We start from the raw sequence: 25,057 nt of genomic DNA, 5'->3' as shown, positions 1-25,057 counted from the left end.
ATTAGAAGAAACCCTTCTTTTAAAATTGTTCTCATACTTAACTATTATTCTTTTGTTTTCATTAATTACCTGCACAGTGTGACATTGTTTCAAGTAACTCCTGTCAAAATGTTTGCTCTAAAAGCATTAAAAGAGTGAAAAACATTTCTGAATAATGTTTTTCCTATGTACTAGCAATTTAAAAACTAGGACATTTTGCTCATACTTAATCAGTTGGTTTGGGGTTTTTCCCCCTATAGATATAGCCAACTCTTTGTCTTTCTCACAGTTCACCTGAACTATATTTAGAATCACAGAATGGTTTGGATTGGAAGGGACCTTAAAGATCATCTAGTTCCAGCCCCTTGCTAAGGTCAGGGACGCTTCCCACTAGTCCGGGTTCCCCAAAGCTCCATCCAGCCTGGCCTTGAACATTTTCAGGGTTGGGACATTATATTTCTCAGAGTATTTTACATATTGGGAGACTTAACAATTTTGGTTTTAATTTCTTCTTTCTAGGTTAGTAAAATTGCTTCATTGCAGTTTTTTCTCAGATCATGCTTTACAATCCATTATCATTCAGGTTAGGAGTTTCAGACCCCAATCATTTAGGAAGGTACAGCCATCCGTGGACAATTGAGAGAACCCTAGAGAAGTACAGCAGAGCTGTGACATTCTGGTCAAGATAACAAGTCCTTCCTTAGCTGCTGGGACATAGTCACAAAGGTTCTTATGTAAATCTGCTCCTCATCAGATGCTTGAGATACCAGTAGGAAATTACACGCTATGTAAAGTACCTGCATCCTAACTCTGTCCTGATTTTCTCACATGTATTATTCTCTAAGACTTATATTATGAACCTTAATACTGCTAGATCAAACAACATGTTTGTTGTCTGGTCATATTCCAGTTGGATTCTCATCACTATGTGAATTTTATAGAATGTGGTGTTGTTTCAGCTTTTGCAGAGGAAGGAGAGGGAAGGAAACAAAGTTTATTAGGCTTCATGTGAACAGTTATGCCTTTTTCCACCTAAAATCACTTTAAATTATTTCCTTATCCTCTACTTGGTCGCTTCCCTAACATCCTCATTTTTCCTTAAGGTCTAGTGGTTGATCCATCATTGATTTGAGCAGTGAAGTTATGGATTCTCCATCCATGAGAGTGTTCAAGGCCAGGCTGGGTGGGGCCCTGAGCCGCCTGATCTAGTGCAAGGTGTCCCTTTCTGTGGCCAAGGGGGTCGGAACCAGATGATCTTTAGGGTTCCTCCCAACCCAAACCATTCTGTGACTCTATGAATTGAATGAAGAGAGATATTGACATATTAAGGAAAATCATAAGGCTAAGAAAAACTTCTGCTTAGTTATACCACATATGTCATGTGTGAATTAGCAGGCAGTGATTGTGCCCTCACTGAGACTGTGAAGCCTAAATATTCTGCTAGGATATCCTGCAAGGACAATGTACAAATGCACACAATAGCATAAAACATCCCTAATTACTCTTTACTAGTCTTCCTTTTAATTTTTTTATTAAAATATTCTTTATTATCACAAAGAAACATGAGAAATTTGTATTGCTTATTTTACAAAATATTTTTTATATAGGATATTTATATAGGAAATAGCAGCCCAAGGAGATGAGAGTATAAAATTATCAGATGCTGCTTCTTAAATGATAAAAACTGTTCAGAATCAGTACCTTCTTTTCTTTTTTTAATGTAAATCAATTAAAAACACTTGCATACTTGTGTCTTCTGTGTTGGCCTGAAATAATTTCAGCTAATGTTAAGGTGTCTTAATGGTTTAATGTTCATTAGAAATCCATCAAGGAAGCAATCTACTGGCCATAAATCAAAGGATTCTAAATATTAATGAAGCATTGGGGAGTTTCAAATATAAAAATTAAGAACATGAGGGTAAAAAATAAAGAGTTTGTGCAAAAAATAAGAAATCAGTAATGCCAGCAGTATAAATATAGGAAGAAAACTATTCTTTTTTGCACTTGAAGCATAACTACAAAATGAACCTTACTTTTATTGTAAGTCTGTCTGCAAAATCCCATTTCAACAATTTCAAATTTTTTCAGGCTGAAACTTATCAGCTGACATTTTTGATTTTACTTGAAATAAAAAAAAGCTAAAATTATGCAAAAAGAAAATACATACCTTGAAAATTAGGAAGATTCTGAAATGGTTTTTTGTTAACAGAAACCTCAATGCACAAAACATTTTGATAAAAGCTTTTATCATAGGGTTTTTTTCATTTGTGATGGTTATAAACATGGAATCTGAAATACTATTTTTCTCTATTTTCCGTGAATTCTTTTAAGATATGCACATATATTTTGTAACTCTTCAGTTTATTGATTACAAATATCTATACTTTGAACAATACTGTACATAATATTCTCAGTGCAGAAAAAAATCACATGTTTTTAGTACCTTGTTGTTTTGAACTCTGTATGCTGGCTTTATTTATCTGACAGGTTATTGTCTTTATCTCCCCCAGAAACTTCGGATTTTATTGTCTGGTTGCAACGAAGTCATCTGAAAAAAAAGTTCTTGAAAATAATTAGATTCTTAAAGTTTTTGTAGAAATTGATGACTGAGTTGAATATATACAGTCAGCATGAAAACATTCCTTACTAGATGCCAAAAATGCCATATAAGAGGTGTGGGAAAAGGGAGGGGATAAAAGGGTGAAAGAAAGGAGGAGTTATGTCCAGAGTCCTTATTAATGGCTCAAGTCAGAGCTCATACCTTAACACACCAATGTAAATCAATGATGGGACACAAATGAGTAATAAACCAGGCTTCATTAGTTCTGATGTTGATGGAACTACTTATTGGGATTATTAGAATATTTTTAAATTAGTGACAACTTTCCAAATTTATTATTTTCAATTTCATTGACATCTTCCTTGATCGATGGAATTTTTATTTAATCGTACCTGTAATAATGGAGAGAGATCTTATCTGTTTGAAGTATTAACTGATAAGCTGAAAGAGGAAACTCAGGACTGGAAGAATTTGTAGAGACAAATAGAGGATTGAGAGGCGAGTTGTCAGAAAGCAGATTTGAGCAGCACTGAGACCATGTTGTACACTAAAACTTTACAGAGATCATAGAAAGACTGGAGACATTCACAAGAGAAACCCTTAGAGTAATGTCTGTATCATATATAATTGGTATTGCTGTGTCCTGGTCATTGTCCTTTCACATGTTTGGGAATTCAGGAAGTGCATGTGAAAGTCCAGATTCAAGTCCCAGAGAATGACAAATTATGAAGAGTTCCCAGTAATAAGGGATTCCAGGAGCTCTATGTGTATTTTCAAAGGGTGATCTGAAACCATCCTTTGAGAAGGAAATATCTTTTCAGATAGTCTATGCCATTTAATCTAGTCACAGGAAATAATGAATGTAGGCTAAATGTAGTATTCAATTCAGATTTAATGCTTTCTACATCTTGCTTTAGTGTAAAAACAGGATTCTGCCTCTGATACAATCCCAGATTTCTATTTATTAATTTCTTATGACAATGTAAGTTAATTCTTACATGGACTTTCTGGATTGCTGTTTTATTGCACCCCTCCATTTCCTCAATTTTACTTTAAAGACCACCAACCTGGCATCTAACGTACTAGATCTTTAGGAAGAAAGCAATTGCTAATCTCTCCTAAAAATGAAAAGTTATGACCATTTGTCTTATGTGTTACTGAGTGCAAGGACAAAGAAAGAGGGTTTTTTGTAGGTCTGTTTATTTGAAAGTTTCCTTTTATCTTTTCTGGAGTTATTTACTGAATAAGAAATTTATTTTAAAAAACAAATGTTGTAAATAAATATAGTTGGGGAGTTGTCATTCAGTGCTATGAGAGAGGCAGAATATTTCGTTCTGCTCAGAAACCTTTAAATTTTTGGTCTTCCACTAATTACTTCCTTTGTGTTACCCTTCCTTCAAATTATGTTAGATATCTTGAATGAAAGGAGCTGAGGAAAAGCAGTGCATTTAACCTGATATTAACTCAATTTCCATGAAGACTGAATACATTTTACAGGTGTTATTTGACCAGGAAATCTGAGGTCTTCATGCTATGTACAGCTGCTAAATGCATGAAATCTTTGGAAAATATTCTAATTAATATATTAATTAAAATTTATAATAAATAAATAAATTTCAAAAATTAAACACTTAGTATTGCTTCTCAAATGGGCCAGAGTTCCTGAGTAAGCTGCAGAAGGTGTGATAAAAGTTTCAACACCTGTACATGAAGTGGACCATGGAACACATTGCACCAAAGAACTTCTTTCAGCTGCAGTCCACTTGGTTTTCTGCCTGGAATATTTATGTTTTTCTTGCATCCTAAAGTGCTTTCACTTCCAGAGTCATGGGTAGCCATGTATTCATGAAAAAATTTTGCTCCACATGAAATGTATTGGTAGTCAGAATGGAACAATTATTGTTTTGTTCCTTTCATTTTTTTCCAGCTTCAGCACACATCTGCTTACTCTGCACTGTTGAGACAAATTACTGTCTTGGCTTTACTATTTTGAAATTTAAGTATTTTTATAACCATAGACATTTTGGAAGGAATCTGTGAAGCTGTTTAGCTTTGCCTTCACCAAAAGAAGATTTACTATTTATATATAGGGTGAGAAACAAACAGAAGACTTTTTTAGGGTTTTCCATGCTTACACTTTCAAAACTTTCCTAGGAAAAGGGAGTAGTTAATTGTCTAGTGACCTCTTGTCAGTGTTTTAGGATATGTGTTATGTTCTTCAGGTAATTTTTTTCAGGTAGAAAACTCTGTTTCCTACATAGTCCTTATTATGACCTGCCTCTGAGGCAGAGCAACTGAAGTTCTTGCTAGTAGACCCCTTAGAATTAGAGTAAAATAACACTAAATGAGTAGAAGCAGTAGGGAAGCACCAGTGGTGTAGTGGTATCATGCAAGGTTCCCATTCTTGTGACCTGGGTTCAATTCCCAGCTGGTGCATGGAAAATTCCAAGCTTCCAGCCTGTGCAGTGCCTATACCACAGGCTTGGTGTAATTTCGTCAATATACATATAGGCAATGTGTTTTGTGTTTTTTGTTGCCTGAATTTTGGGCAGAGCAACTGAGTTGCTGTGGGCTTTTTCTGTGTAATGCAAGGGTGTAGAGTGGTATTTTTAGGTTGCTTCTATTAAAGAGTTCACTTCTACTGAAAGTTTGCTTTTATGCAAATAAATTGTTTTATGTGACCTAAGAATTCTGGAAATTGTAACTTACTGGTAATTTGAACTTATCAACTTATAACTAACATACCTCTGCACTGGTATGAAATATCCTATACATGGCCATTCATCATAAAAGAGATTAACTGAGAGTCTTTGACCAATTTAACACTTTCAGATATAAGGGCTGTCCTTGACACTTTCTTCTCATCCAAAATTGATAGTTTTATATTATATTTGGGAAGAGGGGCCAAAAAAAGCTGTTTAGTATTCAAATATCATCTCCTTCAAACACAAGAACCGTCCATTCCAATGAGTAGGAAGTCAGGCAAAAATGCCAGAAGGCTTGCATGGATGAACAAGGAGCTCCAGGCAAAACTCAGATGCAAAAAAGAAGAATATAGAAGGTGGAATATAGAAAGTGGAATCAGGCACTGGCAACCTAGGAGAAATACAGTAGCATTGTATGAGCATGCAGAGATGCAGCTGGAAAAGTTGAAGCCAAAATGAAATTGAATCAGGTGAGAGATATCAAAGACAACGAGCAGGACTTCTGTAAGTGCAGACATCACAAAAGGAGGACTGCAGAAAATGTGAGCTCATTGCTGCTTGGGGCAGGGATCCTGATGGCACAGGAAAGTGCTGCAGTGCTGAATTCCTTTTCTCCAGTCTGTTCTGCAAGAGCCAGCCTTCAGGAATCCTGGGTCCCAGAGACCAAGGGGAAAGGCTGGAGAAAGAAATGCATACCATTTGTGGGTAGATCAGGCAGTACTTCAAACTGGAGATTCATAATTCCATGGGCCTTGATGGGATGCTCCCAGGAGTGCTGAGGAAGATTATGACTGGGAGAAGTGCTTCTGGACTGAAGGTGGACTGAAGGAGGGAAAATGTCACCCCTGTGTTTAAGAAAGGCAAGAAGGAGAAATCAGATATCTACAGGCTAGTCAGCCTTGCTTTAATGCACAGAAAATGATGGAGCAGCTAATCCTGCAAAACATTTTCCAGGCACGTTTCACAAAGGCAAGAAAGTCTTCTTGAGTAGTGTGCATGGATTCACCAAAGAAATGTCGTGCTGGACCAGTTATCAAACAGAAGTGGCTGGCCTGGTAGGCAGGGGGAGAACAGTGGATTTTCTCTACCTGGACTTACTCTGTCTCCCATTAAGATCCTCATAGATAAGCCATTGATCCATGGGCTAGATGAGCCCTTGGACAGTGAGGTGAACTGAAAATTAGCTGAATGGCCAAGCCCAGAGTGTGGTGCTCAGTGGCACAAGGTCAATTTGGAGGCCACTGCTGTGTGGTGAAATATTTACACAAATGAATGTTCCACCGTACAATTGGGAATTTTATGATTTAAGTATCTAAGGATTGTTAGTCTTAGAAATTAGGATTTTAGAGGTGATTCAGATAAAGCCCCTGCTTATTTGCTGTCTTACATCCTTTTATTAAAATGTATTTATCAAATACCACTTAGGAGTCCAAGTAGACTCTATCACCCATATATCCCTTCTCACATTCTAGTTGAATCCTTCAGAAAATGGATGAATTTGGGGCACTGCAGCCTGGTCATGCTGATCCCCCTCCTGTGCATCAAGTTTTCCATTTGGAAACAAATTCTTTTTTTTTTTTAATAGCAATTCAATAATTAATGTGTTGTTCAATAATAGTTCAATAATATGAGATTGCTTCTTAGGACTTTACAGATTTTATCAGTTTTGGAATTTGGGTTCTTTTTTCCCTCTATCATGCTTTGTTTTCTGAGTGTTCATGATAAATGTCTCTAAGTCCTTGCGATCATCATCTGTTTGCCTTACTTTGTCTCTAGCAGACTTCCTGTCAGAGATGTGTTTGAAAAAGTACTTGGTTTATGTCTCTTGCAGGTTTTTTCCAAATACTCTTGTTTACCTTGCCTGATTGCCTTTTTATATTTAAATAAGCAAAGATCAAGATGTTTTCTGTTTTCCTCTTTTAGACATATTTTCAACCATTTGTCTTGCCACTAAAAGTTCCCCTTCTGTTAGCGACACTGGAGGTTTATTTTGATATTTCCAAAAAGTCTGTCAGTGCTTGGCTCTCATATCCTTTAAGCCTCCAATATTGTATCTGTAAGTTATCTCTCTTTGGCTTGCAAGTATTTTATTTTTAGACATTGGACCATAAAGTTTTTAATGAACTTTAATCAAATTTAATTAATTAAATAATAATTGTTATAAAACCTAATTTTTTTTCTTTTATTTTTAAATTTTATAATGACTACAGGGTTGCTTTTTGGATTTTGTTGTTCTTTAAGCTGTCTTTGCAAGTGTAGTGTGTTTACCCTAGCTGCACGCCAAGTGCCCACCAGGCTGCTCACTTCCCTTCTCAGTTGGACAGGGGAGAGAAAATATAGCAATGGGTTCATAAGTTGAGATAAGGACTGGGAGAGATCCCTCACTGAACACCATCACAGGCAAAACAGACTGAACAAGGAGATATCAGCTGAATTTTATTAACAACATAATCCCTAACAGGACATAGAGAAGTAAAATAAATCTTAAAAACACCTTCTCCCCATCCGTTCCTTCTTCCTGGGCATCTGATTGGCTTACAATTTTCCCTGCCTCCTTCCCCAGAGTGGCACAGTGGGATGTGGAATTGGTGGTCAGTTCATCACATGTTGACTCTGATGCTACTTCCTCCTCAGTGGGAGGACTCCTCACATTCTTCCCCTGTTCCTGACAATGTTCCACAGGAAACAGTGAGACAGTCTTCCATGAAATTGTCCTGCATGGGTCCTTACCATGGCCTTCAGCTCTTCACAGTTCCAAACTGTTCCAGCACGGGTCCTTTCCACAGGGTGCAGTCCTGCAGGAGCAGACTGCTCCAGGATGGGTTCTTCACAGAATTAGAGTCCTGCCAGCAAACCTGGTCTGTTGTGGGCTCCTTTCTCCACAGTTCCACAGGTCCTTCATGCAGTCCGTTCCAGTGCAGGATTCTCACAGGTTCACAGCCTCCTCTCAGGCATCCACCTGCTCCAGTGTGTTCTCCACAGGCTGTGGATGGATATCTACTCCAACATGAACCTCCAAGAGCTGTAGGGGAATTTCTGCTTCATCACCTGGAGTACCTTCTCCACCTCCTTCTCCATTGATCTTGATGTTTACAGAGCTGTTGTTCCCCTATATTCTCAGTTCGTTCTGTGATTCTGCAGCCCCATTGTTGCCAGAAGCTTACCATGCAAACCCAACGCTGTTAGAAAAATCATCAGCTGCTGAACTGACTGCGTTTGCAGTGGTGACTACCCAGTAACAAGCAGTGGGCAGGCAATAGATTGCCAGTTGCTACTTTTGTGCATCTCCTATGAGGAAGATGAGGAGGATGAAATGACAGTGGCTGTTCAGACCTTAAGCCAACACCGGCTGCATACAGAGCCCTTGCACAATGTAAAAGCATGGCCTTTTTCTTGTATAAAACTTGATACTAGATAAACAGTAAAATTAAATACTTTTTTTCTCATCCAAACTCCTTCTAATGACTGGAAAAGATCTCCTCTGATGCACTGTTAGCACACCAGTGTGTAAGAAAGACATCCTGAAAGACTTCTCACAGTTGGTAGGTGGGTGTCATTGAGATTCATCAGCACTTTCGTCCTATAAAGGAGACCTATAATTCCTCTGGAAGAAATATATTTACTATTGATTCTCCCGCACTTAACATTATGTAATAAAGGATTTTTTGCCTCCATTGCTCCTTCCTGTTCATCCTGAAATTAATACAGCTATGCTATGAGTGTTCTGATGGATTCTAACATCTTATGGGATCAGAAGAACAAGACAAAACTGGAGGGAGGCATTTCAGTCTTTTACTATAAGTCCTTGAGTCAGAACCCCATTTGGGTCCTTTTGCAGTGGTCTCAGATAGGAGAGATTTACTCTGAGAGCTGTCAAAAGCTATTTTGCATTAGAACAGAATATGGTATTTACTGTGATGACCAGAAGCCCTTCCAAGATTTTTATTCTCCCCATTTTTGGAGAGAAGCCTGAACCTTTTTTATTTTCTTCTGAACTGTGACAATCTCCATTTGCTTTCATTGCAAAACTTGTTCTCTTCCATTCTGTGACTCTGAACTGTGCAAGAACTCAGACTAGAATCTGATGCCTACATGTCCCATTTATAGAAAGATGAGCCCTAAGAGAGATCCTGGAATTTCTGTTTGTCCAAGACATTAGCAGAAAATGTTGAATGTTCCTCTTCTAAGCCATGTGATGCACAAGATCTCCATCACATGTATTTGTGATTGATGCACAACTTCCCTCTGATTCTCAGGCTTTGTTTTAGAGAAGGCTGAAAGGAACACTTCTAAGCCTGGCTGACACAGCATGATAGGTTTGATTCCAAATATCTTCTTCCTCCCTTTTTGATTCAATACTTATTCTTTTTTGATTACTCATTGAAACTAAAAGGCTCCTTTGTCTTCACTGGATTATTGAGCTAGATCCTTCGTGGAATTTTCAGCCCATTGTTTTTCCTTTTACAGACAAAAAATAGAGAACACTTTCCTAATTGGAAGTAAATTTTGTTCTCAAGATGTTTTTTCAGACTTTTTCTCCTATTTTTCTTCCAAAGCCTTATTTCTCTGTGTTAGACAACATTCATATCCTTGCTGTCAAGAGGCTTTTTCTTCCTGTTAGAACTACATTTAATAATGATGTCAAAGGCTGTGGAAAGTACAAAAGCTATCATTTACTAGTGATGGTCAAAGTGCAGAGCAGTTTAGATAAAACTCTATTCTGAGACAGCCAAAGGGGATCTTCTAATGCAAAAGAGACCAAGAAATGTTAGTGATTTTCTGGGAATCCATTCCATCCATTCAGATGGCAGATGTCCATTCCATCTGCTAACCAGATTGTCACATCTGTACCTTTACCTAATATTGCACCATTCTATAGGAATTCAGAAATGATGCTGTCTTTCCTGCTTGAAAGACTCGCAGTAAGCATAACTATGTTTGTAGACCATGGTTTAAAACTGAAAAAGGATATGTTTGCCACCAACCACTATATTTTGAAAATAGAAGGTTGGGACTAGGTGATCCTTAAGGTCCATTAACATTCTATGAATCTATGAAGATAGGAAGAGCATTGAAGAGACTGAGGGACACCAGTAGCTGATTTAGAAATGAAGATACATTTCAACACAGCCATGAAGTAAAAGTAGTAGAGTCCAGACCAGTCACTAGCATTTTTTTGTCATTGTTAAAACACCCAACTCTTTAGACTCTGATCTTTAGAGTTTTGGAATGTCTTTTTCTTAGGCAGGTGCTTGTTCCTTTTCTTTTTTTGTGAATTGGCTCTGAAAGCAACAGGAAATGTGGGAAAAATTTAATTTGTTTTCAGTCTTATGTCATAAGTGAAGCAGAGTAGAAAAACTAGCTATTAATTAAGACAAGGAGTTTTCTGTGAGCCATGTACTTGTTAGAGAACATTGAAGTATCAGCATCTATTGAGCCTATTGAGTTTAGATACAGTATTTTTTATTTTTTCTCAAAGCCCAGACACAACAATTTCTGCTGTATAATTAGAGAGGGTGGGTTTTTTTCAGAATCAGTCTGTAGGTTTGTAGTTCTGTTATCCAGCTGCTAGTACAAAGCTTGTCATGGAATATCATCTTAAGGTTTTTAGTGTTACTCTGTTTGAAGGGTTCTTGGCATAATCTGCATGCAGCAATACTTCCTCACTTTTGGATGAGAGATGGGGGATGTTGAATGGCTTGAGTTCAGATAATGGATTATGTGGTAGTTTATTTTTAATGCAGACTTAATAAGTCAAATTGAAAAATTAAAAAAAAAGAAGATTCTTCTAATACCTAATAGTATTTTCAAAACAAGGCATTAATGGCAGTGACTAATGTTGTTAGCCCTTCCCCACCTGAAACTAAGTAGAAACAATGTGACAAAGATCACATCATTAGTTTTGTGGAAACCTAGAGAGGTGTGGTAAGGGTTATACATCATGGTCTACACCTGTGTATTTGATTCTGTGTTAAAAGCTTGGAGAGAGTTTGCACAAGCAGATTTGTATGCAAATGATATCCAAAAGATAGTGGTAATTTCCAGGGAGAACTTTCTCCTTGTATAAGGAGAATGGAAATATGGATACCTATTTTAATATTTTTTATATTTTTACATGGAATTTTAAACTTTGAATAGTATCAATATTATGCAATTCATTTAAGCATATTTATTTATGCAAAATTTTCCTTACTACGTGTATTAATCATAGTTTCTTCCATTTAATATTTGGTGCTCGTGTTAATGATGCAAATGAAATTACACAATAGACAAGAACCGTTTTTCTTGATATGCCAATTAATAATAAACTGGATTAATGAAAAAGAGAAACATGAGATATTGTAATATATTATTTTTTTCCTTCCTCTTCTTGTTAGCTGTCCTTAGGTGTATTTTGCATGAGGTAGTTATAACAATTAATAAACTTCTATTTTGTTTCATGGAAGCTCTTTCAAATATATATTTTGACTTCAGAACTTTATTTAATTTGTTTTTCTGCAAGATGAAAAATGTTTTATGAAGCAGCAGAAGTATTTTCTATTTTAAAGTGGACTTTATAATTCAAAACATACAGTATATAAACCTACATGATGCGAAAATAAGTATGGAAGGGAAAACCAAAAGAGGCTTAGGAATGGTAACTGTGAAAGTATTTAATGACTAATGCTTTTTTCTGACATCTATAGATGTAGGACAATAACTTTGAATACTAACACATCTATTTATGCATACATTTTTCAGAAGGTCTCCTATTTGCATCAGAGTGTACATGAAGCAGATAAAGAGCAGAAGCAAACTGAATAAGTGAAACAAAAAAAGAGTAGTATTATGAAGCAACAATTAAATGGTGTAGGGGTGAATAATTTAATGCTCGCATTGAAGTATGTTTAATGTTGTAATGCTTTTTTGAAGTGTGTTTAATCTCGCAGGTTAGGCTGTCATTTCTGCAGAGTTGCCTTGGAACTATATACATACACACACTTTATGTACTATTTTCTGTCTCTTTTGAGCTAACCTATGAGGTCCATAGCCTTGAGACAGCGTGAAGCACAAAGCAGAATTGATATTGGGGTCATTGAGAAGTCCTTTGCTTTCTTCATTTGCTGCACTGGCTCAGATTGCTTGAGGGGCTTTAGAAATGCAAGGGAGAAAATCAATAAAGGACAAAAAAGATTCCAGTGTAATAGGAAGTGCCTGCTGATTGCATGTTTGCTCAGCAGATGGCATCTTCTTGTAAATGATGGCTCGTATCTGCTGTATCACTTGCTAAACTATAATCCATGAAAGGGAATTACTGAATTTCATTATTGAACATTGTGCTTTGTATAAACATGTTATTAGAAGAAACAACCATTTTTCCCTAAGATTCTGTTAATTTTTATTACTCTTTTATTTCCATCTTGTATTAACTTGTTAGATATTGCAACATCAGAGATGAATCATGTACATACATATATAAAACAATAAAAGCTTTCATGTTGTTCAGAATAGCTTTTAGGAATCCTGTAATTTCTATGGGAAAATTCCAAGACTTCTTATATATCACAGAATCTTAAATTAAGCATGGAGAAGTTCATTGATTCACACAGGTTTCTAAATTTGACAGGGAAGAGGAAGTTTATGTACCCCTCTCTGTTAAAGGTGATGCTCTACCAAACTGCAGGTTTACCAGGAGATCTTAGAACATCTGGGAATGACTGATGAGTCAGCATGCAGATAAGCAGTAATTCTACAATGTTTTTCAGGGCATTCATTTCCTATACTTTTTTTTAATTGTTGTTTTTAATGCTGTCTCTCCTAGTAACTCTAAATAACTACATCCATTATTTACTTGAGTAATATTTGAGTTTGTGTTCTGGAGGAACACAGGACTGCTAAGTGGAATAAAGCAATGTACAGAGCCTATTTTATGAGATTTGTAGAGCTCTGAACTGGTAACAGCACTTGGATACCTTAAACATTGCATTTTTAGAGCCTGATACAGTTCCTTGATTGTAGAAATTAAAGTTTTATAAAAGGGGCTGGTTTTTTTAACAATAACTCTTACCACTAGTTGTGCAGGATTATATTATATGATTCCTCTAATCATGGTCTTTTGGTTTTCAGAAGTTTTTTGAAGTTGTATGCAGAGATGTTATTGCTCTTCTGTGATTAAGACATTGTCTCATTAAAGCTGGTGTGTAGCTTACACGATGTTATGGAAGGAATGGCTATGATTTTATAGGATTTTCCTTACAGGTGCAATATAGACTCTCCAGCTTTCAATTGACCAAGCAATTCACCCAGTGCTTCATTGTTTGCCTATTTTAAGTCAAGCTGAACCACAAGGAGGAGGCTACTGCATCATACCATTGAATTTGGAGGGACTTAGTTTGGTCAGCTGACGTTTAGATGTCAAAAAGCTAAGTACCTTGTTAACAGCATATGAATTCTACCTCATAAAACACAAGTGATCTTGTTCAGGAACTAGCAGAAATGAAGAATATTGTACATGTATTGAACAGCTGAATGACCAAGTGCCAAGGCACTTGTTCAGCTTAGGCAGGACAGTGGACTGTTATCCCCTATAGCAAGCCATTAAGTGCAGATATTCAGCCAATTGATATTTGGATCACGGACTGTAGAGTATCTCACCATTCTTGTTTGTTTATTCTAAAAGCTGAGGGTGAATTCTCTCTTCTGTAATAGGTACCAGGTTGCACTGACTCAATGGCTAGCATTCCATATGTTCAGAATCCAACATTTTCAGGATTTGCTTGTCCTGGTTAAAAAGTCCTGAGAAAAGCACAGGAAGTCAAAGATGCTAAATTCTTCTTAATTGACAGTTTTGTTCCAACAGAGCTCAAACATGAACCTGAATCTTTGGTACAAAACATGGCATGGCATGTTTATGTGCATGTTTATATCTGGACACAATATATGAATCATCTCAGGTTTGCAAAGTTTAAGGCCAGGACAGATCATACAGAAATCCTGTATATGACAGGGCATCACTTTGCATCAGCCTCTCCTGGTACCAAGCCTAAAACTTTTCCTCAGGAACTGGAGACTCCCTATTGGCAGCTCAGTTACATAGGAATTTACATCAATTATGATACCTTAATTTTCTTTCCCATGATTCTATGTTTCTGCAAGAAATCTGACCTTTTCATCTAATCCCATACAGATACTTATTACACATTTACAAAGTTTGAAGGTCTTAAAAATCTGATGTCCTTGCACAACTTCATATATCTGTGCCAAAATATGTTACAAAAGTTTTGATTCCTAGCTATTTTTTATAGCTACCTTTTAGGTATACCTTTCATAAGGAAAAATATCCTTAGACTATGCATGATACTACTGCTCCAAAAAAAAAAAAATGGGACAGTGACTAAAGAAGAAACTTTAAAAATACTGATCTTAAAAACTATGAAGCTGTCTTTGCCTACTGATGAGGTCTTGACATCTGGTATTTCTACATATGTGCACTTAACTAATATGTTTATATATGTGTATATATAAGGATAATCAAAAGGTATTTTCCTCCCTCTTAATTTAACCCATTTAGATAGCTGCTTACAGCCCATTAGTCTGGGTTACAAAATCTAATGCAGCAAGACCACTTTACAAGTATCACCCAAATAGAAGACTCCCACCTGTTTATTACTGCTGAACTGCTACAGTGCTTTATGTTTACCTTGTTCATTGTGGGGAAGCTGCAGCTTTGTTTGCCAGATACTCTTGCTCTTGAATGTAGAGTTTGCTTGTGCTGTGAATGCTCAGATTTTTTGGGTCCTGTGACCATCTGTCACATTTGGTACAAGTAAGACAGTGCAATTTAACCTCTCTTCCATAGAGCAGGAAGTTTAGTGAAAACACTTTATAATTTAAAGGTTTTCAGCAGCTTAATGTCAGCATCACTTCAAGTTGCAGCTAAGGAAAGGAGTCATTCTCTGTGCTTTAATCCTCCACTGTCTGTGGAGTACGGACAAAAATGTTATGAAAAACTTGACATCTGAAAGAAGGCAACTCTCTATTTAGGCAACTAAATGGAAAATGCTCTGGGCAATGGCAACAAAATACTGATTTTTCCTGAAAGCCAAGTGGTTTAGGTATCAGCCTAAGACGCCATTTTATTTTGTAAGTACTTAAGTAGTCTACCATTGAAAGCTAGACACTGACTCTGCACACACTGAAATAAATAGTCCCATACTTGAATCACATGCAAATATTGTAACTTTGCTGTCACTAGCAAAGATTTTGCTGTGCAAGCCAGGGTTTAATTACAACAATTTTATATAAAGGGAAAAAAGTAAAAGGGGCATGTATTTTTTGAAGATAGTGATCTACAAATATGCCTAAATCCACATACAACATAAGCAATTGCAAAAATACGTGTCACAATAAAATCTGTGCATATATAATACAAGAACTGTGCAACAAGCTGGAGAACCCTAACTAGGTTTGTGAAGCTATTCTCTTACATAAATGTGATTTTACCAGTTTCCCTGAGTGCTTTAAGTGCCTTCTCTGAAAAAATTTCCCTTTCTTTGGGTATATATTGTAATGAATTCTTACACATATATGCATGTGCTTAAAACACAGCACTTGGAAATCTAGCCTTGCCTAATTTACATGGTATGGGCTTTTGTTTCTGGTGATGGTGTTGGTTGGTTGATTGGTTGGTTTTTAAATTCCTAGTTAAATTGCTGAAAATTATCACACTATGGAAAACCTAAAGAATGAATGTCAAAAACTAAATTAATTATGGAACATGAAACAAAAACAGATAGACAATACAGAAAAATCTTCATTGATTTGAGGTAAGACCTATCTGTTATATGAATTTTAAAGGAAAATTAATGACATTAATAAAATTAAATTAGTAATTTTACTTTATTGTAAAAGATGGTTATTTTACAGTATCACTTCTAGAAAATATGTAGTTTTCATCAATAATTTTAGAGTATCTTTGTGTGATTACTGCTTGTAGTTTAAACACATCTGTAGAAGTAATTAATGAGAAATCATCGGTCTACCAAACTGAATTTTGGTCATTGAAATTGCTTTCAGAATTCTGATAATATTCATGGTCAGTTGCATCCTTAACTAATGGAGGATTCAATGCACCTTTTTGTGTTTTCTTTGGCTTAAGAAATGTGGACCTGAACTTACTGTGACTGATGATGGCTGAAAATAGTCTCTGAGGGCTCTATCCGACGGGTAATGCAGGCTGCCTTCTAGGCCATGCAAGCCTTGGAGGGCTGTATATGCTGATTGCACAGCAGGCTTGCTCTTCAAGGATAAAGGTGAGCCTGCTGTGCAATGTCAAAAGAAAGCAGCTCAGATGGTTGAATTGTACAGGGCGACTAAGTAGTGAAAAAGTCATTCTTACATCATTATACTACAGCTCTCTTTCTATGATCTCCTTCATTTATGCACTGTTGATGTTGAAAGATCTTTGAGAAATTATTCCATGAAATTCTTGACTTGGGGAAAAAAAATCAATTTATATTTTTTAGATGAATATGTGGGATAGAATATGTTTTTTCCCAGCTCTTGGTTCAAACACAGTGATTCAGAGGGACCCAGTGTGCAGTGGAACTTAGAGAACTTTAAGAATTGAAGGCATATTTCCATGACTGAAAAAAATCTCCTCATTTTTCACAGTTTTTTAGCCAGTAGTCAGTGGTTTCATATCAGTGACACGTTACATTCAGACTCAGAGAAGAAATGGATAATGTCAACATAAAGTGGAACTGAAAGTTCATTCCAGCAATTTGCTGCTTCAATGTAGTAAACATGTTCATCTCTCTTTCACAGAGAAATTTTCTTGCAAATTCTGCAACTTGAAATAGATAATAAGGAAACCTGCATTTTTCCCAAGAACCTGCTTTTAGAGATCCTACCTAACAGGAAGAAGCCTACAGTCAAAGAATTCCCCACCCCCCACCTCTGCCATTGTCATGGTTTGAGGCTGGCACAATGCCAGTGCCCCCATGAAAATACCTTCTCCTTGGTGTCTGCTGTGAGATATGACCAGGAATAAGCAAAGCAGGCTCCCACTTAGAAATAAAGAAAAGAAATCTTTATTAACTAAACTACACTCCAAGTAAAAAGAAAACACACAGGGAAGATGAAAACCTTCCAAAAACATTTCCTCTTCCCCCCACCAAATTTCAATACATCCATCCCCCAAATTTCAACTCTCAGTCCATCACCACCCTTTGGATAATCAATTCTCAATTCCTCAAGAGGAGAGGAGTCCTTCTCATGCCACAGGCTTCCCCTGGAAACACCATTGAAACCTCGTGTGTTTCCATGTCACTCGTGGCACCGCCTGGAGAGCGTCTGCCGTCATGACCTCTTCCTTTCATGTCCAGTGCTCTCACCACTGCACATGGACCAGAGCTGCTTCTAGGGTTGTCCTTTTAAGGATGCTTTGCTCCATTCCAAAAAGAGCAGTCTCACCTTTGGGACACCTGTCCCCCCCAAATTTCCCCCCCCTGGGGCCGAGGAATACCAACACCCTCTTGGCTCTGAGCCACCACCTCCCCCTGGATGCAGTCTCTGTGTCACAAGGAACATGGTTCTGTGGATGGCTATAACAAGAAGAGTCCAGCTAAGGCCACTCCATCATCTCTTCCCACCTAAGATTCTTCTCTCCTCTCCCGACATCTTTCACTTGCCCAGACCTTCACCCTTGCACATTTCCTTCTTCCATTTCATCTCTATCTCTCTTCTAGGAAAGGTTAATGTTCTGCAAAGTTTTCATTGTCCAAAAAAAGGGTTAAAAGTTCGGGCTCTGACCGCCCAGAGACTCCCACAACAGCCGGACACCTTCTCGCTGCACCCCCCCTTCTCCTTCTCGGCTGTGCTGCCGGCACATGTTATCAAGTTTCAAGGTAGCACTTGTACTCTCTCTCTCTCTCTCTCTCTCTCCTGGGGGGGGGCTGCCCGATGCCTCCTGGTGCTTCTCCCACCCTTCCATCCTTAGGGCCTCTTCACCCCCCATCTCTGTCCAAGGCCCGGCCTACCTCACGGCCGCATGGCTTCCCCGTCCCCGCCCAGCAGCAGACAGCTGGGCTGGGGGAGGTCTGACCTGCTTCCCTCTCCCGAATTCAAGAGATCTTCCCCCGGGAATGCTCTGCTTTTAACCCCTGTGTTCTCAGAGGCGTATCCAATGTCCCCAGTGGCCACACCAGGTGCCAATATTCAAATCTGAACACCTATTGGCCTGACCACTTCATATCCCAGAAAACTTACTTCCTCTCAAACCACGACAGCCATCCACCTTGTACATCCCAATGGCTAGTGTTACTTTTTGTTATTCTCTCAATGCGGAAGGCACAGCACACAGGAATTTCTGCATCGTGTGACATGCTGGAAACTGGCAGCATGGTTCTGCCTTCTGATTGACAGAGCAGACTCTGTGCATAAGTGAGGAAGGAGAGGAAGAGTCTGGTGTTGCTGGTGCTTTTTCATTGCTTACTGTTTTTCATTAGTGAAGATTAATGATGACAACATTCAGAAAAAAAAATTCTTTCAGACTTATCTCTTTTATTATTCTTCTATTAATATTTTCAGTTATAGGCCATGTCACATGGCATTTCATCAACCTATGTTAACACAATCTGCTCTACTAGTGATTCCCTGTTACATTTTGTGTTACATGTATAGTTCAATATCAAATATTCTTATTTATTTGAACAACTCTTTCTTCTTTTTTTAAAACCTGCCTGACTTTTTAGAAAACCTGAGAATAATGGAATACCTGTTTTTACATTTAGGCTTAACTTTTATTTCCATTTTTTTTGGCAGCCTGAGCTGGTAGAGAAATTTGAAGTAAATTAGTCCCTACTTCTGTTTTCAGTTTTCCCTGTTATCCCTTAGTGGGTACTCCCTACCATCTTTCTCTGAATAAAACCTCCTTGAGTTATTATTACTTACTATTAATGCAATAAAAAGACCAAATAATAGCCACTAGAGTGAAATAAAAATTCTGACACAACGGTTTCAAAACAACAGTTGTTTTAAATAAATACTTTTCCACAATAAAATTTACTACTGAACTGAACTCTATTGCAAAATATAGCCTAACATGCTACCCAAAGGAAATTACATACCACAGGTATCCCATCTAGAAACTGTCTCATAATTTCTGAAAAATTGTTTTTGCATTTTAGAAAGACAAAAACGTCATCATATCTGAAGTTAAGAATGAAGACAAAGTGTATTCCTCAATTGTCTTTATCTCAGTGAAGTTTGGTGCCACTTAAATTAGTGTGTAAGAGGGAAGATGAGCAGATCCTATGAATTCAAGGTTTGTGTGAGGAGCGTCTTTGCTTGCATTGACCCTCACATTTATGTGCATCAGTTGCTGTATGTATTTCCTCCATAAGGAAAGGAAATACAGCAGGAAACAAGATATAGGGGCATACTGAAGATTAGGAAGGCTGGAAGGGTGTTTTAGTGAAAAGAAGTCCAGGTAATTTCTGATGGCTCCCCAAGCCCCTCTTTAGATGCAGATGTGTTTTTCTGAAGAGTCTCACTAAGAGACTGGTGACCTCCAGAATTTAGAACTAGGTTCCAAAACTCCTAAATACATCTGTTCTGTCAAGTATTAGCTAATCACTAAGAAGGATAACAGCTTATTATTGGTCCCAGCTGTTCCTTTCGTGACCGTGTAAATGGCTCCTGAGCGGTCAGCTTCATTGTTACACGATAGGTTCTTCCCTTTCTCTGACTGTTCATTTGTTTTAAAGTTAAAAACGTATTTTATTTTAGTGTTAATATAACATTGAGTTTACATAGCCATGCCTTAACATTAGAAAAAGTAGGTTTAAGCTTGTTTTCTGAGTTTCCTCTTTTTTTGTGTGTACATGCAATCTTTATTATGCAGCCACCAGTTACGTTACCTCCTAGGCTTTAGTTTAGGTTGTCTTGCAGACAATGACTTAGAAAAGCTTTTTAGCCTTTTTCTTTTTTTTTAAATATAGTTCTCTTTTTGAGTAACAGAAATGCAGAACCTGAGAGAACAGCATGTTGGTACCAGGTGAAAACATCTGAAAATTTCTTAACTTTAGATATTTTTTCTGTACAGATTAAAGCAACCATACTAGGTATGGACAGAGACAAAACGAAAATACTGCACAAATGATGTAAAGCTCCAACTTCCAGTCCCAATAAATAATGAAATGGTGGTTACTTAATATAGCATTGGCCATGGGCTAATTCTGTGTCTCAGAATATTATTATTTAAGCAAATATTTAAATGTGATAAGCCAGTCCATTCTCTAAAAATGCAAGCTGTTTTTCAAGACTGTGGAAGTTATGTATCTCAATAGAGTCATTGGCTAAGGATTGATAGGAAGAATATCTTAAGTTGGTCTAAACATTCCTGATAAGCTGTCGTATAACTTCTTTTTTTTGGGGGGCATCATTACTTGAGAGAAAACATCTTTGTCTATAACAAAATTAAAAATGAAACTTGTAAACAAAGAGTAAAAAACAGTACAGCAGAATATTTTGATTATTTAATTGATTTTTCTTCTCTTTCAAATTAAAAAAATGAGTGGTGTGATGTTTAAGCAGCAAAATGTTCAGATGGTATTTAATAATCTCCAAGATAAGATGGCAGAATATGAGAAAAGTTAAAGCAGGAATAAAAAAAACACAGAGAATTTCTGCCCAAGGATAGAAAGATGTTAAAAAAATACCCACATCAACTTCTGGAGTACAGAGTAAAGGAAGCATTTCAGGAGTTCATCTGGGGTTTCTACAAATTCTAGTGAGTTTTTATACTAAATGAGAGCTGCCTGTCTTGATAGTTGAAAACAATTGAATACTTATTCCAAGTATATTGAACTACAGAAACTAAAAGTAGATGTTACCTATATAGGCTGTGCATATATATGGTAATGCTGGATGTACTTGGGGCTAAGGTGAAAACAAAACCTCGAGGAACTCAAAGTTGCATCTTTTAGTCTGGGAAAAGCATTGTCAGATGCTTTGGTTGATTCAGGAAGAGATTTAAGCAGGAAAACAAACTCTAAACTGAAAATATAAAGTTAGGTTATAGTTCCTTCTGCTTAAAGAGAAGTGCAAATGTATATGACAGTACAAATAGAGCAGTGCAGTTTGGAGGTCAGAATTACAAGTCATTCTCATGATCTCATTTTGAAGATGGACAGGTATGAGCCATTACACCTTATGCAGAAGAGAATGATGAAGTAATAAATGGAAAGACCAACGAGATGGAAAATCCCGGTCCGAGGTCTATGAAAAGGTCCAATAAAATGGCCTTTTTGTGGGTACTTGCAGGTTTTGTGAGGGTGAGTAAAAGCTAGTAAGCAAGAACAAAAAGATGGAATGACTTTTTGCCACAGAAAGAAGGTTGGAATTAGCTTGACAGGAAAGAGATAGAAAGTTACATCTTTATTCAAGCAAGAAGTTCCCTCTCTCCTGGAGAATAGATGGGCTAAAGGAAATTAAACAATCTCTTGTCATGAGACAAACTGACCCTAAATTATGTGAGATACTTGGTGACAAAACTAGGGTTGCTTGTTGTTGGCATCGTGAAGGGAAACAGTGTTGAAGAATGGTCTGATAGGGGAAGAATCTTCATAAAAAACTAGTGTCTTCAGCACAGATACAGAGAGAGAAAGAAAAGTTGTGAGGTGACTCTTGTGGTGCACTGAGGGGTGGAAATCATCTATTCTTGATCAGGACTGACAGGGATGTGCAGTTGAAGCATCTGTGTGTCTGGTTCTTGCAGGAGCATGCATCATGTGTGATTTGGCTGGAACAGTGAGTTCCTGATTTGCAGACCTCCTAGACCCTGCCTGCCCACAGGAGAGGGGATTGCTGAGTGATAGAACAGTGACACATGAAGGTAACAAATATCACAGGTAAATACAAGGTGTGACTTTTGATTTACTAGCAGTCATGCTACTGAATGTGGTGCAATCTTGGGGTATAATGAGGAAGTTATACCTTACAGGCCTATTTTATCACTGTGCTCTCTGTAAGTGCTCTCACAGCATCTCATTAGCTCCTGTTCTACAGAGACAGTGCAGTCCCCAAACTATCATATTGCCATTTGGTTCAGTGCTGATATGTGCTGTATTAAACACACAGATAAGAATTCTTTGACATAACAATTCCTAATGAGGGTTGGATCACGTTCAGAATGATTATGTTGTGCCTTGTTTTCTTAACCTTGAAACAAGCCTGCTTGTGCTTATTTTCTGCTGCTAATGTGATTATTGTACTTTCAATTAAAGGAACTGTAAAAGTGATTACTGTGGATTTTGAAGATGGAGCAAGACAATTTGAATGACCAAAACTCTCTTGAAATGTTAACATTTGTCCTCATTAGTACTTGCTATTGGACACATGATAATGTATTTTTGAAAATTTTAAATTGAGGTGGACACAGACTTATATTTTGCTAAACATATTAAATATCAATATATTTCAAACAAATATCAATAATATCAACAAATTTCAAAGCTTTAACAAATAAAAATGTGCTGACTTCTTTTTTCCTTTCAAATAGTAGCAATATCCTAATTTCCTAACTCTATTAATTAACACTAGACTTCTGTCAAAAATCCTCTTACATTCCAATAGTTTTTCCAAATTTTCTGTGGTATATTTGACTGTTGCATGATACTGGAAAATAAGACAGTAATAAATTGATATTTCTTTAGCATTATATCTTGGAATTGCACCAAGCTCAGCAATGTTTCTTCTAAAATTAAATGAGAATTTCTCAGCTATATAAAAGGACATATGGAAATTCATCTAATGGAAAAACATCTCCTTTCACAATGCCTGAAACTTAAAATAGAAGAATATACTCTAAAAAAATTACTTTAAATTTTATAGATCATAAAATAAGCTTTTTATCATTTATGATTAAAAACCTGCTGTTTAGTCTGCAAATGTTTGATCAGAATATTTTTATCTGAACTTAAATCTTTTTTCATTTCAAATCAAATCAGAGTATTCCTATGAGTACTTTCTTTTTCACAGAAAACCATCTTCCATCTGGGGAATGATATATCAGAAAATCCATGTCTGGTTCTAACAACTAGTCATGATATGTTGTTTCATCAGATATTGAGAGTATTACTAATGAAATAATCTACAAAATGGCATATTTCAGAAAGGTTTGTTATAGAAATATGGTAATATACTTCTCAAGCTGAATTAAGAAGAATGGAAAAACTGATTTAGATCCAGGGGGCGGTTTGTTATCATGGTATTAGGTAAAATCCACTGGGTCTCTTTTATCATTTACTATACATCTTTTAGGTTATCTTTTCTTCTAGTAATTTCTTAAGTCTTGCTGCACTAATACTTTCAGTGTAGTTTCCCTCTCTTACTTTCAAAAAATACTGTTAATCAATATTAATGTTACTGAAAAGCTTTGTCACAGCATATCCCTGTAAACACAAGAATTGTAGATATATGATAATAAAAGATTTTTAAAAAGCTAGAGAGCCATTGCTCCCTTTAGGCTATTCCATGTTATTGCAGACTACAGATAACAAATTGTCTGGCTATAAAATTGTCTTTAATTAGTTGACTCAGTGGCTTCCAACAACGTGTTACAGGGATCTGTGGGACTCCCATGTTACAAGGTAGAGGTTTGAATTTTCCTCCACACTCCTGGGTAGTCTTTGCATATCAGCTCACATGCTGTCCTGTGGGAAGTGCCAGCAGAATTACCCAAATAACCATCCCACTGATTTTATTGGCTCACAGGGAAGTCACATACCTTGCCTTATGAGGAATAGGCATAGCTAGAGGTTGGGTGCCATGAGAGTAATAACACTCTGAGTGAAACTCTAAGGGATGTAAAAGGGGAAGGTTAATAGAAATTTTAAGGGATAGCTTTATATTTCTCCATTGAAAAACAAGCCATATGCATAATAATTAGGAGCAAATTAACCCTCACTATATTTTAACCAGCATAAGTGAGAACTATTGAAATGATCTAATTTTAAAAAACAGTTATTATTCTTTCTACAAAGGCTCTTTCTAAGATTGCAAACCAGTTTTGATTATAGTTTTGTCACTCATAATATTTTAATCATACTTTGGGTTTTTGCTAAGGATACACTTCTAATTTGAAATAAATTCCTTTCTGTATTTTCTATGGTGGATGTGGGAATTCAGGCAAAGTTTCCCAGAATTTGTTCTCATGTAATCTAAAGTCTAGTGCAAGTCTGAAACATGCATGTTGAAAAATAGTAATTCATGCCTGAAAGTGCAACTGCATGATGTGTGGGCTTGGGAACTGAAGAACTAAATGCAAAATGTCAGACACAAGACATTACATTTTTTTAAGATGCAGTTTCCAGTCCTAGAAGTCTTTTCATATTTTTCCTTATGCATTCTTTTCCCTCATAATAACAAATTTCAAGCTATGGTAATAAGCACTGGATTATATTTGTTTTAGATTATATTTGTTTGGATTATATTTGTCTTAAGCATACATGCTGCTTTGTTTTCTTAGGATGAAGTAAGCACTTGTACTTATATGGCCTTAAGTAAACAAAATTACATTTTTAATTTTCAGTTGAAGTAACCAGAAAACAATACACAACATTAAGTATGCAAGCTCCTATCAGTTCAAAAATGTTGGGCTGTTTTTGTTTTCCTGAAATCTGGATGTCTATGCTGACAAAATACTGCTTTTAAGCAATCCACAAGGCATGCCACATCTCCAACCCAGTGAAAGCAAGTACTGAGGTTTTTATATTTAGTTACAGTACCTTTTTGGGATTTAATTTTACTGATGAAACTGAACAGTAGGACT

At 36.7% G+C, this 25,057-nt stretch overlaps 1 protein-coding gene and 1 non-coding gene across 2 annotated transcripts in view; both read left to right on the top strand.

Moving 5' to 3' along the window:
• Positions 1-25,057, top strand: part of CCDC178 (coiled-coil domain containing 178) — a 164,895-nt gene that overhangs the window by 45,024 nt on the left and 94,814 nt on the right. Inside the window, 9 exon segments of the mRNA XM_031066613.1 lie at positions 1,600-1,673; positions 1,794-1,899; positions 1,901-1,935; positions 8,366-8,479; positions 10,351-10,381; positions 11,986-12,039; positions 15,932-16,062; positions 20,802-20,878; positions 21,445-21,560. Of these exon segments, the coding sequence (XP_030922473.1) occupies positions 1,600-1,673; positions 1,794-1,899; positions 1,901-1,935; positions 8,366-8,479; positions 10,351-10,381; positions 11,986-12,039; positions 15,932-16,062; positions 20,802-20,878; positions 21,445-21,560 (738 nt within the window).
• On the top strand, positions 4,905-4,975 carry TRNAG-CCC. The gene has a single exon. It is a non-coding gene; the product is annotated as a tRNA-Gly (tRNA).

This window comes from Geospiza fortis, unplaced genomic scaffold (assembly GCF_000277835.1).
Source record: "Geospiza fortis unplaced genomic scaffold, GeoFor_1.0 scaffold53, whole genome shotgun sequence".
In the NCBI taxonomy this organism is placed as follows: Eukaryota; Metazoa; Chordata; class Aves; order Passeriformes; family Thraupidae; genus Geospiza; species Geospiza fortis.
The sequence above is the reverse complement of the archived record's forward strand: the minus strand, read 5'-3'. Positions and strand labels throughout refer to the sequence as shown.